The 14,818-nt window shown below is 41.7% G+C and overlaps 1 protein-coding gene across 3 annotated transcripts; it reads right to left on the bottom strand.

Moving 5' to 3' along the window:
• Positions 1 to 706: 706 nt before the first annotated feature.
• TRIM42 (tripartite motif containing 42) lies at positions 707 to 11,451 on the bottom strand. Of its 3 annotated transcripts, none has more exons than XM_025190576.2 (5): positions 11,028 to 11,451; positions 7,884 to 8,590; positions 5,677 to 6,500; positions 4,712 to 4,939; positions 707 to 964 (listed from the first exon to the last, which is right to left on the bottom strand). In XM_025190576.2, the coding sequence occupies exons 1-5, from the start codon at positions 11,378 to 11,380 to the stop codon at positions 878 to 880; spliced, it is 2,199 nt and encodes a 732-aa protein (XP_025046361.1). In that variant the 5' UTR covers positions 11,381 to 11,451; the 3' UTR covers positions 707 to 877. The 3 variants fall into 3 exon arrangements, with proteins under 3 accessions (XP_025046361.1, XP_025046362.1, XP_075793645.1); XM_025190577.2 differs by lacking the exon at positions 11,028 to 11,451 and adding an exon at positions 8,987 to 9,424; XM_075937530.1 differs by lacking the exons at positions 7,884 to 8,590; positions 11,028 to 11,451 and adding an exon at positions 8,987 to 9,416.
• Positions 11,452 to 14,818: the final 3,367 nt, after the last annotated feature.

The following is a 14,818-nucleotide window of genomic DNA, read 5'->3' as shown; positions in this document are numbered from 1 at the left end:
TGTTAAGTTAGCTATGATGCGTTGATCTGAGTCAACAACAGGCTCCATAATGGGCCAAGCTACTTTGGAAAACATTCGATTCTTGCCTGTAGTGAGGACACGGACCTTCATCTTCTCAAAATCAAGTGCCATAGTTTATTCGCCATAGTCAAAGAAGCAGGGATTTAAATAATCCCTGCTTCATTAAAATAAAAATGGACTCCGCGCTGTGCCGACGATCAGCTGATCCGGCACAGCGCAGCAGTCTAGACACGGTGCAGTCGACAAGGGAAACGAGGTTTACCAGAGCGGTTGACAAAGGCTTCCCTTGTCAACCGTGCCACATCTAGACTGCCGCACTTTACTGGATCAGCTGATTGTCGACACAGTGCGGTGGTCATTTTTATTTTAATGAAGTGAGAATTATTTAAATCCCTGCTTCTTTGACTATGGCGAATAAACTATTTTACATGGCTCCGTCAACGGAGCCATGTAGTCTAGACATAGCCATAGTGTAGTTGTGCCCTTAGAAAGTAATAATCAAATTATTAATTTAGCAGAACGCTACAATGAAAATGTAGAAGTCAGTTTGTAGTACTTTTTCTTTAAAGGTGCTATGCAAGCCAGACCTGGATTCTGAGATTTGCACATTATATTTTCATGTAGAGCACAATGTTTTGCTCATGTTTTGGTGATGTTTTTAGACTAAAGCAGGGCAGACAAAAGACAATGTTGAGATATTTATTTTTTTGAAGGAGATATTATTTTGAAGAGTTTGCTTTCAGATCTTAGACTGCATACTAGCTTCATTCAAAAAATATAATAGATTTTTCCTGACCTTTTCTTTAAAAAGAAAAAACAGAACAAAACAAAACATACTGTCTTGTTTCTTTGAAGCTTATAGTTGTTTATAAAAAGCAGATTGGATACTTCGCAGCAAGCCCCATCGGCCTCTGGCTTTCTCATGCACATTCGGAGTAACCACCTGGAATTGGGAAAAAGAACAAAGTTCAGGGTAAGGATATATGTAAAGTACATATCATTTGCAAGGAATTGGTAGAGAAAAAAGTGTTTCAAAATGTGATCTACATACTCAGTGGAGGGAACTCAAGGTCAGATTTTCAGCTTAGCTAAGCTTCCACAACAGAAGGCAGATTTTCAGAATGCCCACCTGCCATGTATGGTCAGTTTTATAAAAGAACCCATTGTGTGGACATTCTAATCACTTTATGGCCTAAATAGAGGCTGATCTTTTTTTTTTTTAAATGTGGCCTTCAGGGCAAGAGGAAAGTAAGAACCATCAGCAGTAGATGGCTGCTGTTTGATTCTCTATATACAATGTATACAATGACATGACTTGAGAAATGTACCTAGCAGCACTCCTTAAATGCCAGTAGCAGATCACCTAGGCTATGTCTACACTGTCCCTCTCTTGCGGAAAAATGTATGCAAATGAAGCAAAGAGTGGAATATCGCCATGCCTCATTTGCATAATTAATGAGGCTCCATTTTGGGCAAAAGGCTGTGTACACTCCTTCTTTTTGCACAAAACTCCCCTCTTGCTCAAGAGCCGTTCTTCCGGAAAAAAATGCAACATTCCACACTTGGTCTCATTTGCATATGCTTTTCCGCAAGAGAGGGGCAGTGTAGAAATTGCACTAGAGAGAGATTTTTAAAAGCACTTAGGCACAGATCTCCAAAGATATTTAGGCACTTAGTGAAGTCTGTATCAGCTAAGAATCCAAATGCCTTTGAGGCTGTGAGCCCTTTGGCATTTAGGAGCACAAATCCTATAGAAAGTCACTGAGATTTGTGATCCTAAATTCCATAGGTGCTTTTGAAAAGACCTGTCCCCTATTTCTTGGTGGACAAGTGTCCAGCCACAAAAATGTCATCAGAACTCTAAGGGTATGTCTACACTACCCCGCTAGTTCGAACTAGCGGGGTAATGTATGCATACCGCACTTGTTAATGAAGCCCGGGATTTGAATTTCCCGGGCTTCATTAGCATAAGCGGGGAGCCGCCATTTTTAAATCCCCACTGCTTCGAACCCCGTGCAGCGCGGCTACACGGGGCTCAAACTAGGTAGTTCGGACTAGGTGCCTATTCCGAACTACCGTTACTCCTCGTGAAACGAGGTGTACCGGTAGTTCGGAATAGGCACCCTATCCGAACTACCTAGTTCGAGCCCCGTGTAGCCGCGCTGCACGGGGTTCGAAGCAGCGGGGATTTAAAAATGGCGGCTCCCCGCTTATGCTAATCAAGCCCGGGAAATTCAAATCCCGGGCTTCATTAGCAAGTGCGGTATGCATACATTACCCTCCTAGTTCGAACTAGGAGGGTAGTGTAGACATACCCTAAGTAATTAGTTTCCAAGTTGGCTACCTGAACAGACAGTATGAAAAATGGGCATGACAATTGAACCCCTAGAAGAAGCTTTGCCTGCATCCTGCCTTACACTACCACCGGCTGTGTTGCAGTTGATCTGTTGACAGAGCAGAGCAATTTTCATCATTCATTTAGGAACTTTCCCTAGGACTAAAATAACATAAGCAACTCATGACTGGGCCATTAAAGCACAGCTGTGAGTGGGGGCCATGCAATGTGATCCCTTCCCACTAGAGTTGCTAATGTTCAGTTATTCTGTGTAGTCTGTGCCATCCTTCAGGACAGTCAGCGTGCCCAACCTGTGCCATAGGCTTGAGTTGGGAGAGCAGTGCCTCACCGCTGGGACAATGTGCTTTTCAGAAAGGATGTCTGAAAGGAGCAGATGTTGGATTATCTGTAACCCTTGTGTAGGTACAGAGCCTGGCTCAATCTGGCCCTGATATAATCTATGTTTGGTTCATTTCTTTTGCTCTGGATATGTGAGAAAAATACAGGTTGAACCTCTTTAGACCGGCATCCTCAGGATCTGACCAGTGCTGAACCAGAGAATTTGCCAAACCACAATATTGGCAAACCAGCATTACCAGCACTTCCACTGCTTACTTGGCTCTTAGAAGACATTTAAGGGTACATTAGCGCTAACTAACATCACAGAACATGGAGAGGCAGGACTAGTGGCTCTAAACAAACTTTATGAGACCTCAAGAAACTTGGCCACAGTCATGATAAGTGGGCATCTGGCTAACTAAAATAATGCTTGACCACGGATGTTGCCAGACCAGAGAGTTTCAACATGTACTATTGTTTTGTATAAAATAAAATTACATTGTCATGGTGCATTTTCATTAAATGAAACTCTTCTGAAGTTTCCATGCAGCTGGTAAAGTAAAATATGCTGATTTTATGTAAAAGGCATGACAGTAAGTTATTTATAAAAAGATCTATAAATGTCTGTCCAACATGCTTTCTCATTTTCATTTGCCATCGAACTCTTTACTTATGTAAATTACAGCAAGCAGATGTTAAGTAAGTCTGTGTTTCTCTGGAATACTAATACAATTCTGCTGCCTGTAGAAAGAGCTGTTTCCAAAAGAAAAATCAATATAATACTCCAGTGTGTCAGATAAAAAACAAAATACCATGCAGAATATGTTAAGTATTTGGGAGTCGAGCTGTCCTGATGGCCCATGGGTAGTGTTATCATTAGCACTCAACTAGTGAATTATCTGAGTGCCATTTAAAGCCAGACTCTTACCAAGTCCAGGCAACAAAGGACAAGGAGCCTTGGAGGGATAAAACTCAGTGTGAAGTGAAACCAGGGTGGGAGAAATGAAATTGCTCTGCCCTGAATTATTGAGGGAAATCTACCTTATCACAGAGAACTTATGCAAAGTGATATGTATGGAAGTCCCACATAAACCCTTTATTGGGATTCAGATGGTGCACAGAGCCTTTTTCTGGCTCTGTGCACTGAGATGATTTGCTTTTGTATTTATAATGGTACCAAGTAGAAAAATAAATGGACTGAATATGTAATTTTGTACAAGATTTAAAACACAGATTGACATCGGTGCATGGTGCTAGATGTTCAGCACTTGTGATAATTAGGTGTTTATTTTTGAAAATCTTGCTGTTTTTATTTTTTCCCCTTAAAAGCATAATAAGTGAGGGTGCTGAAGGACATTATGAAACTTCCTTTCCCACACCATATCTCTCTAATTCTCTTTGACTGAAAACACTTTGGAGAGTAGACAAGGACTACCAGTGTGGACCCACGCAGTACATAAGACATTGGGTCCCAAAGGAAGACAGCTGAACTGGAATTCATTTCCACCCTAACATGATTAGCCTCATTTACACAAGTATCTTCTTTCTTTTTCTGTGTGTATATATATTTATACACACACCCAAACATCTGTAAATTCCACTTCAGTTCATCTAATGAAATGGATTTTACCCACGAAATAAATATGTTAATCTCTAAAACCTCACAGGATTCCCCGTTGCTTTTAGATACTGACTAAAACAGCTGGGACTAGATCTCTGGTCACTGCGTTGATTAATTTATATTATATACATGAATGAAGGTTGTGTCCATGGTGCAGCTTTATGTCGGGAAAGACAGAAACATTCTAATGATAGTAAATTTGGATAGGAAAAAAATCTGTTGAGAAACCAGTAGCTCTCAGGATTATAAACTAGTATGCTGAATCACTTGCCTCAGACTGCACCAGGTGACATGTATACTTGTACATGGGTAGCGACACTGATGAATTAGAACTGAATGTAGGAGGATGGAAAGGCAAAATAACTACAGAAAGGGGGACAAAAGTTTTACTGTACCTTACAAATTTCACTCCATTGACCTGGGCCATTTACATTGACAGCCCGAACTTTAAAGAGATACTCTGTGTTTGGCTCCAGATTATGTAATTCAAGGTTCTGATTCATTATCCCATGCAGTTCTCCGGCTAATTGTGTCTGGACAATGTTATCAGGACTAATAGAAACAACTTCATAGAACTCTACGTCAAAGAAATCCACGTCTTCAGTGGGACACGTCCAGTAAATCTATGGAGAAATAAGATCTACATTGTGCAATTATATGTTCTTTGTTTTATGTTCTTACATTTTCATTTTTTGTGTGGGTGAAAATAGGTCACCATGGTTTCTCACTTAATTGTTAGTGTTGATTCTGCATTTAAAAATAAAAACTCAGCTAAAAAGCACATAATTTAATTAATGGCAATGGCTTTTGGGGTCATAGTTTGGAAAATATTAGGCAACTTCTGCAAAGTTCAGAACACCCTCATCTCCCACACTGAAATTAATTTCTGGTGAAGGCATTTAATATTTTCCATGCATCATTTGGCATCCCATCTAACTAAATAAACTCCTAATAGATGCTGAGGCCCAATTTATATTTCAAATATAAAATTAAAAAAAATAATAAAAATTTTAAAAAATCACTCAAATAGGATCAAATTTTGAGATTTGATGAGCAAAACATAACTTGATTTTGTATGTGTCACACAACATACAATGCCTTATTATGCCAACATTAAATGTTCAAATAAAACATTTATTTCCTTTGTACTGGAATTTACATGTGGTAAATACTTTTAATGGCTCCTTTTAGCACAATGTTAATAGTTTAGGATTCAGTGTCTTATTTATTATATCACAATGAACTTTATCAGTGTCACTTATTCACTAAATAAAAATGGTTTAATCTATATTAAAAGGAAAACTAGATTGGTTAAAACAGGACCTAATCTACATATATTTTTAGTACTTATAAGTCTTACTTTGGCTGTTCTTGGATACACAAGTGTCTGGTAGATGATAACTAGGCCTGGAAACAGAGCTGATCCATTGTGGTATGGCTCTGGACTCTGAGTGCTTTGATGGTTTCTTTCTTTTCTTGAAATTTGAGTAGATGCATCCCAAAATGTAAACATTTCATTACGTTCTTTATAATGAGGGGGAGGTGTGGAACTTGATCTTCTAGATATTTCTTTCTTCATCATAGTTGATTCATACTGTGAATTTAAGGTTGATAAAGATGGACTTCGGAACACACTTGTATGCCTTTCTGTGTGGGTACTGGAAATTTTCCTAGGAACCATTATGTCTGAATTACAGGGATAAGGAGCTTTGTTTGCTTTATCAGCTGATTGCTTCATTCTAACAGGTGTTTGAAATAGGTCATGCATGTTGGCTGAAAGTTCTTCAAAGTTGAGTTTTAGGTTCTGAATAGGATCTTCTCTGAGTCGAGCACTGGGCTGATAAATATTAGCAATTGCATCTTCTATTTCATTTACCAAAACGTTTGCAGATTGAAGAAATGCAATCTGGTTTTCCTCTTTCAAAGCCTCCTTAGAATACTGAATAAGGCTGTCCATTTGAGAGATTTTTCTGGATGTGTGAGTCACGTACTCTAGAATTCCCTTCTCTTTTTTAAGTTCAATGTTCTCAAGAAATTCCGTCATCTCCTTCTCTTGTTCACGGATAATATTCCGTAATTTGAGGAATCCATTTCTGATTTCCTTCCTTTTAGTTTCCTTGTAGGACTTAAAATTGTTTTTTAGCAAAAGCATTTCCATTAGGTCATTATCAACCCCATATCGGACTGCAAAACAAAATCAATAATTTCAAATATTGAAATTGAAACAATAATTTCAACATCACATTGAAATTCTGTGTAGTAACAGGACTCAAGATGGTCTAGTAGAGCACAGAGGGACTTCAGGATTGTTAGGACATAAGACAGGGAATCAGAATTGATATTCTACTCTCAGCTGTGCCACTACTTGCAAAGTTCCCTTCTTATCAAGGCCAAAATTTTCACAGTTGAGTGGATAAAAATTAGGAACCTTATGTGATCTAATGTTGAGGGGAGTGAGAGGTCAACATTTCTGAAAATTAGGCAGCACTTCTTTAGATGCCAAAGTGGGGATTTAGATGCATACATTTATATATCCAAATTCTAAAATTTTGGCCTCATCGTCTTAGTGCCTCAATTTGATCTTCTGTAAAATAGATATGATAATACTTATCTACTTTACATCAGATATATCAAATCTTAACTGATGAGTGATCATAAAGCCCAATTGATCTTTGTGAGATTTGCTATGTTAATGCAAAGTATTTCTTATTACGAAAACTATGTTAGCAGCAGCAGTTATCTAAGTATCTTGTTTTGGTGTTTTTATGCTGCATCCCGGAGTTTTCAAGTATTGTTAGTTAGCCATGCAACTCCCATTGAATTTAGAAAATGGTGTCAGGGTAATATCCTGGTTAAAAAGTTTATAAACATGAATTGAACTGTAAGCAGAAAGGAAAAGAAGAGGATTCTGGGAAAGGGCCCAATGAGAAAACCATAACTGTGAGAGGCATATAGTATCTAGTCTTATAGGCAAAGGGAATTGATTAATGGAGGGGAATGACAGATGAGAATTTGATGAGGGGGTATGCTGAGGATTATGAGGTAGATGGAGGGTGATGCAAGGAACTGTAGGAAGGTGGGAAATCCATAAACTCTTATGCACCATAGTCTAACCCCTTTGTGGTACTTTGGCAGTGTAAGGATGCTTCAGCTGTATAGCCCCCAGTATGAGAGAATTAGCTAGCTCTGGAGCACCCCAACACAGAAAGCATATCTGGGGCAGAGAGCATTCCCATAGCACTATTGAACTCCATTAATTCCTGACTGGGTTTAGAGCACCCAGGCATGATATGCTAATGATAACAACAATGACACTTTATACTGATATCAGTCATTGTACATTCTTTTGGTGGGTGTTAATGTGCTTTAAACTTGTGACACTCCCTATATTTATATGAAATTTGCAAAGAACTTCATTAAAAGAGTTGTGGTTGAAAGTGTGTTTCAGGGAGTCCAGCTGAAACAATATCACTCCTCCCTTACAAAAACCACACCACCAATTAAAAAAGGACAAACAGCGGAGTTTTTAAAAACAGTGCAAGCAAGCAGAAAAGCAGAAACAGGAACCTTTTTTAAACTTGGCAATAGCACTGAAGAGTGAAGCAGCCTCCTTTGAACAAGCCAGCGGCAAGGGTAGAGTTTCATGATCGTTGTGCAGTGTGTCCTTGCAGAATTGACAGATTAGCTCATGGTCATCGAGACAGTAGCCAGAGAGGTTTGAATGGGGATGGAACAAACAACAGCTCTCGCCTTGTTCTTCTTGGTAGGCTTTGGTAAATATGTGATCTTGATGGCTGACCTCGCTGTGATATAACCTTAGACACTCATTACAAAAATTCATTCGACATGTAAGACATCTCTTGGATGCCTTCTTTGTCTTCTCTTTGCAAAGTTGACAATAGATCGATGCTCGGGTTTTGTCAAATCTCCACCTCAGAAAGCCATGTCTGCGCATGTATCTCCTAGCTAGTTTGGCTCTCAAATAATTCATGTTCAGCTGTATTTTATTAGTGTAAGGGAGGCAGTGTGCTTTCACACACACTGGGCATATGATGATGAAGAAGTTCTCAGTTACTTCAGCCTGGGCTTTTCTTTTATCTATACACTTCTCACAAATGCAGTGGTTGCATGGCAGCATAAATGGGTAGAGATATAGTTGTTTACACAATGGACAAGTGAGCTGGTCACGAAAAGCATGTCCTGATGCATCTCTCTCCAGTGTAATGATTGATGTGTCACTTTTACTTCGAAACCTTGGTAAGGCAACTTTTGAACTGAAAAATAACCCCCCCCCCAAAATGGATTCTCGGTAAGAAACAGATTCTAATGCACATGGTCATGTTGTACAACCCCATCAATTTCTATTTTCCCCAAGATTTTTATTTAAAGAAACAGGTTACGACTGTGCTTTCTTCTGCCAGCAGTACATGCAATGAGCATTTCTGTTCACAGTAATAGTTGCATATTGGTTTGTACAGTGTATATGAAGCTGCCTGTTTTATTTTGCAAGATATTCCTTTTGCCATTACCAACCACAAGTGTTGCAGCTGTTACACAAACATCACTAGCAAACACCTGTATTTAATTTCATCTCTTTTTCTTGTTTATATGCTTTGCATGTTAAATTATAATGAGTTGTTATACATGTGAATAGTAAAATAAAAAGGTACCTCAACAACTGCATCTAACTGTAGTTTGACTTACAAGGAGAATCAAAGTCAGTGTTATAATGGCACCTTATTGCCAACTCAAGATTCTTTGTGGACAAAAGTTTAAAAAGTGAGTTGGGTGTTTTAAAGTTTTCAATGCCTGACTTGGGATGCCTTAAAAAAGCCTGATTTTCAGAAAGTGCTCTGTAAGTCAGGCTATGTCTAATGTGTATCCAGCAGGGCACTTGGAATCTTCCTGGTCACTTTTGAAAAACTTGGCCAACTGTCTCTCCACGATCATTCCAATGAAGATGACATAAGCTCAGTTGGTTAATATAGTCACTAGAACGATGAGATAAAATTGCTGCCTCATCATTCAGTCTTTGCTGTAGACTTGGCTGTGGCTTTGTACCCACTCCCTGCTTCTCTAATGCTGCCTTCACTCCTACTTTTCTTTCCTCTCCATGCTTGTTGCTGCTGTTTAATCCCATATTCCAAAGCTCCTCACACACTCCCACATTGCTGCTTCTCCCCCTCGGCTGTTGCCTGTCCCCTCCTGCATGTATCAATTATTGTGTGTAATATCATAAATAAACAGATTCTTCCTAGTGCTGCCCTTTCAGAGCCAGAGTTACATATTTTAAAGGCAAGAATCACTTACGTGTCATGTAGCTCAGCAGATCAATCAGTTTTTTTCTCTACTCGCAGTCTAACTTTTTATTGTTACTAGCACTACTTTGGTCTGGCTACAATTTCTCAGAGCCATATCTCCCCCTCCCCCCATTGTGGTTCCTTAATGTAATCTATGCTTGGTGCTGTACGTATTTCAATTCCCTCCCCTCAAAACTAGCATCATCCCATCTTTTTACTCTTTTGAGAAGATTTTTTATGCAATTGACTCTTCATTTTCCTCTACTCCCATACCTTGCCCACCATTTTCTATTAGAGTACATTTAGACTATGGGATAAAGTAAAATTAATATACACAACTTCAGGTACATTAATTGCGTAGCTGAGGTTGAAGTACCTTAACTCGACTTTTGGCGCTGTCTACACAGCAGGAAGTTGAAGCGAGAATGTTCTCCCTTCGACTTCTCTTACTTCTTGTGAAAGCAGGGCTACCGGCATTGACTGGACCATCCCTCACAGTCCAAATTGGCTGTCTTAACGTGACATGCTAATTCGAACCCTGGAAGACTGACAGCGGCAGCTTCGATCTTCCTCTAGAGTACACATACCCTCAGTCAGCATTTTTCTCTTACATCAGACTTCATATGCCTCTTTCGAAAGCATGTGTCCCATCTCACTGCACACTCCTCTCTTTCATTTTCTCGGGCTTTCACTCACTTAGGCTACGTCTAGACTGCCTAAAAAGCTACTTCTTTTGAAAAAGCCTCTTTCAAAAAAGAGCGTGTAGATTACAACCATTTCTTTTTCAAAAAAGCAAGCCGCCTTTTTGAAAGAGAGCATCCAGACTACCTGGATGCTCTCTTTCGAAAAAGCACAGTTTGTATTACATAGAGCCTTTTTTTGAAAGAGCACTTTCAAAAAAAGGCGTTATTCCTTATGAAACGAGGTTTACCATGGTTGAAAAAAAAAACTGCGTTCTTTCAATTTATTGTTGAAATAATGAGGCAGTAATCTAGATGCAGATAAAGATTTTTTGAAAAAAGGCCACTTTTTTCGAAAAATCCCTGCAGTCTAGACACACCTTAGAGCTGGGGGGAATTTGTTAAAATCCAAACAGTTCACAAAACAGAGTCCTTTTCATAGAATTTTCAGCCTTGAATAAATTTCAGGAAAAAAGTTTTGAAAAATTGTCAAACCATTTTGATATTTTCTAAATGAAAAATTCTAATTGCCCACTTCAAAATATCTTTTTTTTTTAAATCTATAGCTTAAAGAGCAACAGCAAAATGGAGCATTTTGAAATGATGGAAATAAAACATTTCATTTGATCCAAATTGAAATAAAAGTTCAGGGTGTGAGTTTGGTTTTGGGGTACACAGATGATTTTTTAAATTTTCCTCCTGATTCAGAATCATTCTTCCAATGCACTTACTGGTGTCGTCTTCTGGCTCTGGGAAGGTATGATGCATAGAGGGTATTCCTGCAGCATCTGCTTTCATAATATTGGCAGGTGGTGTTCTCTGAAGTACAGCAACAGCATTTGCAGTCTGGGTCATTTGAACAGGAGCAGCAGCACCAACGACAATTTGGATTCTCTGAACACGAGCAGTGACAACACTGGCAAGCTCTGCCTTCTGCATATGGGCAGGGGCAACAGCTACAATTCCGCTCATCAGTGAAGAAAAAACGCCAGCATGAACAGCATTCTTGATCAGTCCTTTGCAGTGGGGGGCAGCAACGGCAGCCTGGGCAACATGGCCAGCTGAGGCATAACATACTGACCATTGTTCCACAAAACACTGATCACTTTACACAGTAGCACTTTTTAAATAGCTTTGAGCTGGGGTAAATGGTTCTCATTCCAGTTAGGAATAATGATGTCACAAGGAGCTATTTAACAAAGGACAATGTAAGTGATGTGCTGATTACATCACGTTTATGTCACAATTACTAAGATCGACCTGTGCTGTTTCTTGTATTGGTACTAGCAGAATTGCATGTGAGCTAGCAGCAGCCACATCTCCCCACATCCAGTGGTGCTTATGAATTTCCAGCAGAAAAGTCTGAACTGTGCTGAAACTTTGGGAGCACCATAATATAAATGGAACGCAATATAAAATAAACACAAGTAACACTACACTGCTTGTATTATTCGTGACTTTATTGAAAGAAATCATTTGCCTCAGAATGTCTAAAGTACAGGCAGTCCCCGACTTACGCGGATCCGACTTATGTCGGATCCGCAGTTATGAACAGGGCTTTTCTCGCCCCGGAGGACACGGACTGCGGGACCTTGCGGTCCCACCGCCCGTGTACTCCGGGGCGAGAAAAGCTGCTCCGCGTCTCCCTGGTCTGCAGACCAGGAAGACGCGGAGCAAAGCTGCGGAGGGGCTCAGGCAGCGGGGCAGCCCAGGTGCGCCTGGGCTGTCTCGCTGCCGGCTTCCCCCGAGGCTTTGCAAAGCCTCGGGGGAAGCTGGCAGCGGGACAGCCCAGGCGCACCTGGGCTGCCCCGCAGCCCCAGCCCCTCGGAACTGTCTTCCAGATTCAGCCGCTGCTGAAACTGACCAGCGGCTGACTACAGGAAGCCTGAGGCAGAGTTGCTCTGCCCCGGGCTTCTTGGAATCAGCCGCTGATCAGTTTCAGCAGCGGCTGACTTGGGGACACCTGGGGCAGAGCAGCTGGGGTGCTGCCCAGTTGGCCCCCGCAGCGCTGCCCCTGCGGGGACCTACCCGGCACGCCCCAGCTGCTCTGTCCTAGGCATCCAGATTCAGCTGTTGTTGAAACTGATCAGCGGCTGATTCCAGGCAGCCCAGGGCAGAGCAACTCTGCCTCGGGCTTCCTGTAGTCAGCCGCTGGTCAGTTTCAGCAGCGGCTGAATCTGGAAGCCAGTTCCGACTTACATACAAATTCAACTTAAGAACAAACCTATAGTCCCTATCTTGTACGTAACCGGGGACTGCCTGTACTGCAGATACATAGGGAGCCTTTCAGCACAATGTAGATGCAGCTTGCCACAGAGAACATGAGGATTTTTCTCCTACCATTATATGGGCGTATCTTTTTCAGGGAAGATGACCACTCACCCCACTCCTGTATCATCCTTCAAAATTCCTCCTCTTCCAGTTTCTTCCCATCACTTTGGATTGGTGATGTAAAGACTTCATTCCTAGAGGCACAATTTCAGCATCTACCCTTTATATCTGCATGATATCCATTTACAGATGAGAAACAGCAGGATTTTCAGAGGGATTAAGTGTATTATCCCAGTTCATGGAGAAAGTCTGCGGCAAAGCCAGCAAGGGTATGTCTACACTAGCTCAGTAGTTCGAGCTAGATAGGCAAATGAGGGTAGGATCTCTAATTCGAAGTAGCGGTACACCTCTTTCTGTGTAGCCACGGGCACGGAGTTCGGACTAAGGGGGATTTAAAAATGATGGCACCCAGGAAGATGCAAATGAAGCCCGGGATATTTAAATCCCGGGCTTTATTTGCAACTCCGGTTGCCCTCATTTGCCTACCTAGCTCGAACTACCGAGCTAGGGTAGACATACCCTAAGTGAATCAAGGATGCCTAAGAGCTGGCCCTGTGTCCTCAGTACAAGACCTTCCCGTTGAAGATAGTTTTTCCTTCCAAACATTACAAAGTTGACAATTTTTATCATGGATCCAATCTTGATTCTTTTGATAGTCTGCTCCAGGCTCCTGAAAGGCCTCTGCTGCTACAGACAGATCCCAAGGAAAGGGGTTCAGTCCTGTTCTACATGAAAGCTGGTGTAACTCATAGCCATTGAGGATGCATCTATGCTAAACTGTTATTTCAGAATAACAGTCATTATTCTGAAATAACAATGTGAGCGTCTATACAGCAATTCCATTATTTCACCTTCCCCAACCACCTGATGTAAATTTCTGTAAACTGCCTGCCATGGTCTAACAAGGCCTGGAGGACCATAGAAAAGTATTTCTTGTGATTAATGTAGAGAGATTCCCGGTGGTCGAGGGCCTGGATGGAGACGTGGGTGCCATCAATAGCCCCCCCCTGCAGTTGGGGAAGCCCATGGTGGCAAAGCCAGTGACGGTGAGGTCCATGTTGTTGAGCTGGATGACCCTGCACAGCAGGATGGTGTTGATGGCTGTCCCCACCTACAGAAGGAGACAAAGAATCACTGGGGTGACAGAGTCCTTGAGAGGCCACCAAGCCCCCCCCTTTCATGCCCACCCACACCAGGTGCCACCCTCTAATGTAGCCATCCCCCCTTTCCCTAGACTTTCCCTTTCCAGCACTTTACCTACCCCCCTCCTGGTATTGCAGCCTGAGAGTGCCATACCTGCACAATGAGGACCTGAATGGTCAACTTCCCCATGCCAAACTGATTGCCAATGGATCTCTAACTTTCCAGCATGGCGAGCTTCCAGATAGCGATGGCGACCCACTTCTCCATGGAGATGGGGGGTTTTATCTGAGTGTCCCATCATGTGAGGGCAGGGGCAAGTCAGGCACACAGCTCCAGAAAGTTCTTCTTCCTCATTCGGATATTCTGGAGCCACTGCTGGTTGCCCCACTGCTCCATCACAAGCCGGTCCCACCAGTTGGAACTGGTGTCCAGCTGCTAGAAGTGGTGGTGCACAATGGGGTGCAGGTGGAAGAATTGTACTCCCAGACAGAGGTTGAGGCTTCCCTCGAACAGCTGGGGGTCCATTTTTCTGGTGTACCTATACATAGTGGCTTGGTAGAATCTTCTGACAACTATTACTGTACTTCGCTTAACAATAAACCTGACTGGGCACCTTTGATCCTTATCTGATTTGTGTCTTTGCGGGCTTTCTTGAAGTCTGCTGTGTTAACTAACTCTACAAGTCAACACAGCACACATCACTGAGCACATGCAAGCAGCCTTCTAGTTATCATCATTGACAGAGCAGAAGACCTATCAGGACACCACAACAGTAAATCCTGACCTGACAATAATGGTGGCTCCTGAAGACTCTGTTCCCTACCCAAATTTGTCTAAATGGATGAAGACCTGACAGTAGATGGTATGTCTGATGCCGATGTCATTCACTGGCATGGGAAGGGAATGGTTGACTTAGCACTGACGGCATTTCTCAGGAAATACAAGAAAATGTTAATCCCTCACAAACCCATGCAAGGGACCTTCTATGCTTCCCGAGATACAAACAAAGGAACCATGGCCAAGGCACTATTATGGAAGGAATTTTCAA

The sequence above is a fragment of the Pelodiscus sinensis genome, chromosome 10, assembly GCF_049634645.1.
Source record: "Pelodiscus sinensis isolate JC-2024 chromosome 10, ASM4963464v1, whole genome shotgun sequence".
Lineage (NCBI taxonomy): Eukaryota > Metazoa > Chordata > Testudines > Trionychidae > Pelodiscus > Pelodiscus sinensis.
The sequence above is the reverse complement of the archived record's forward strand: the minus strand, read 5'-3'. Positions and strand labels throughout refer to the sequence as shown.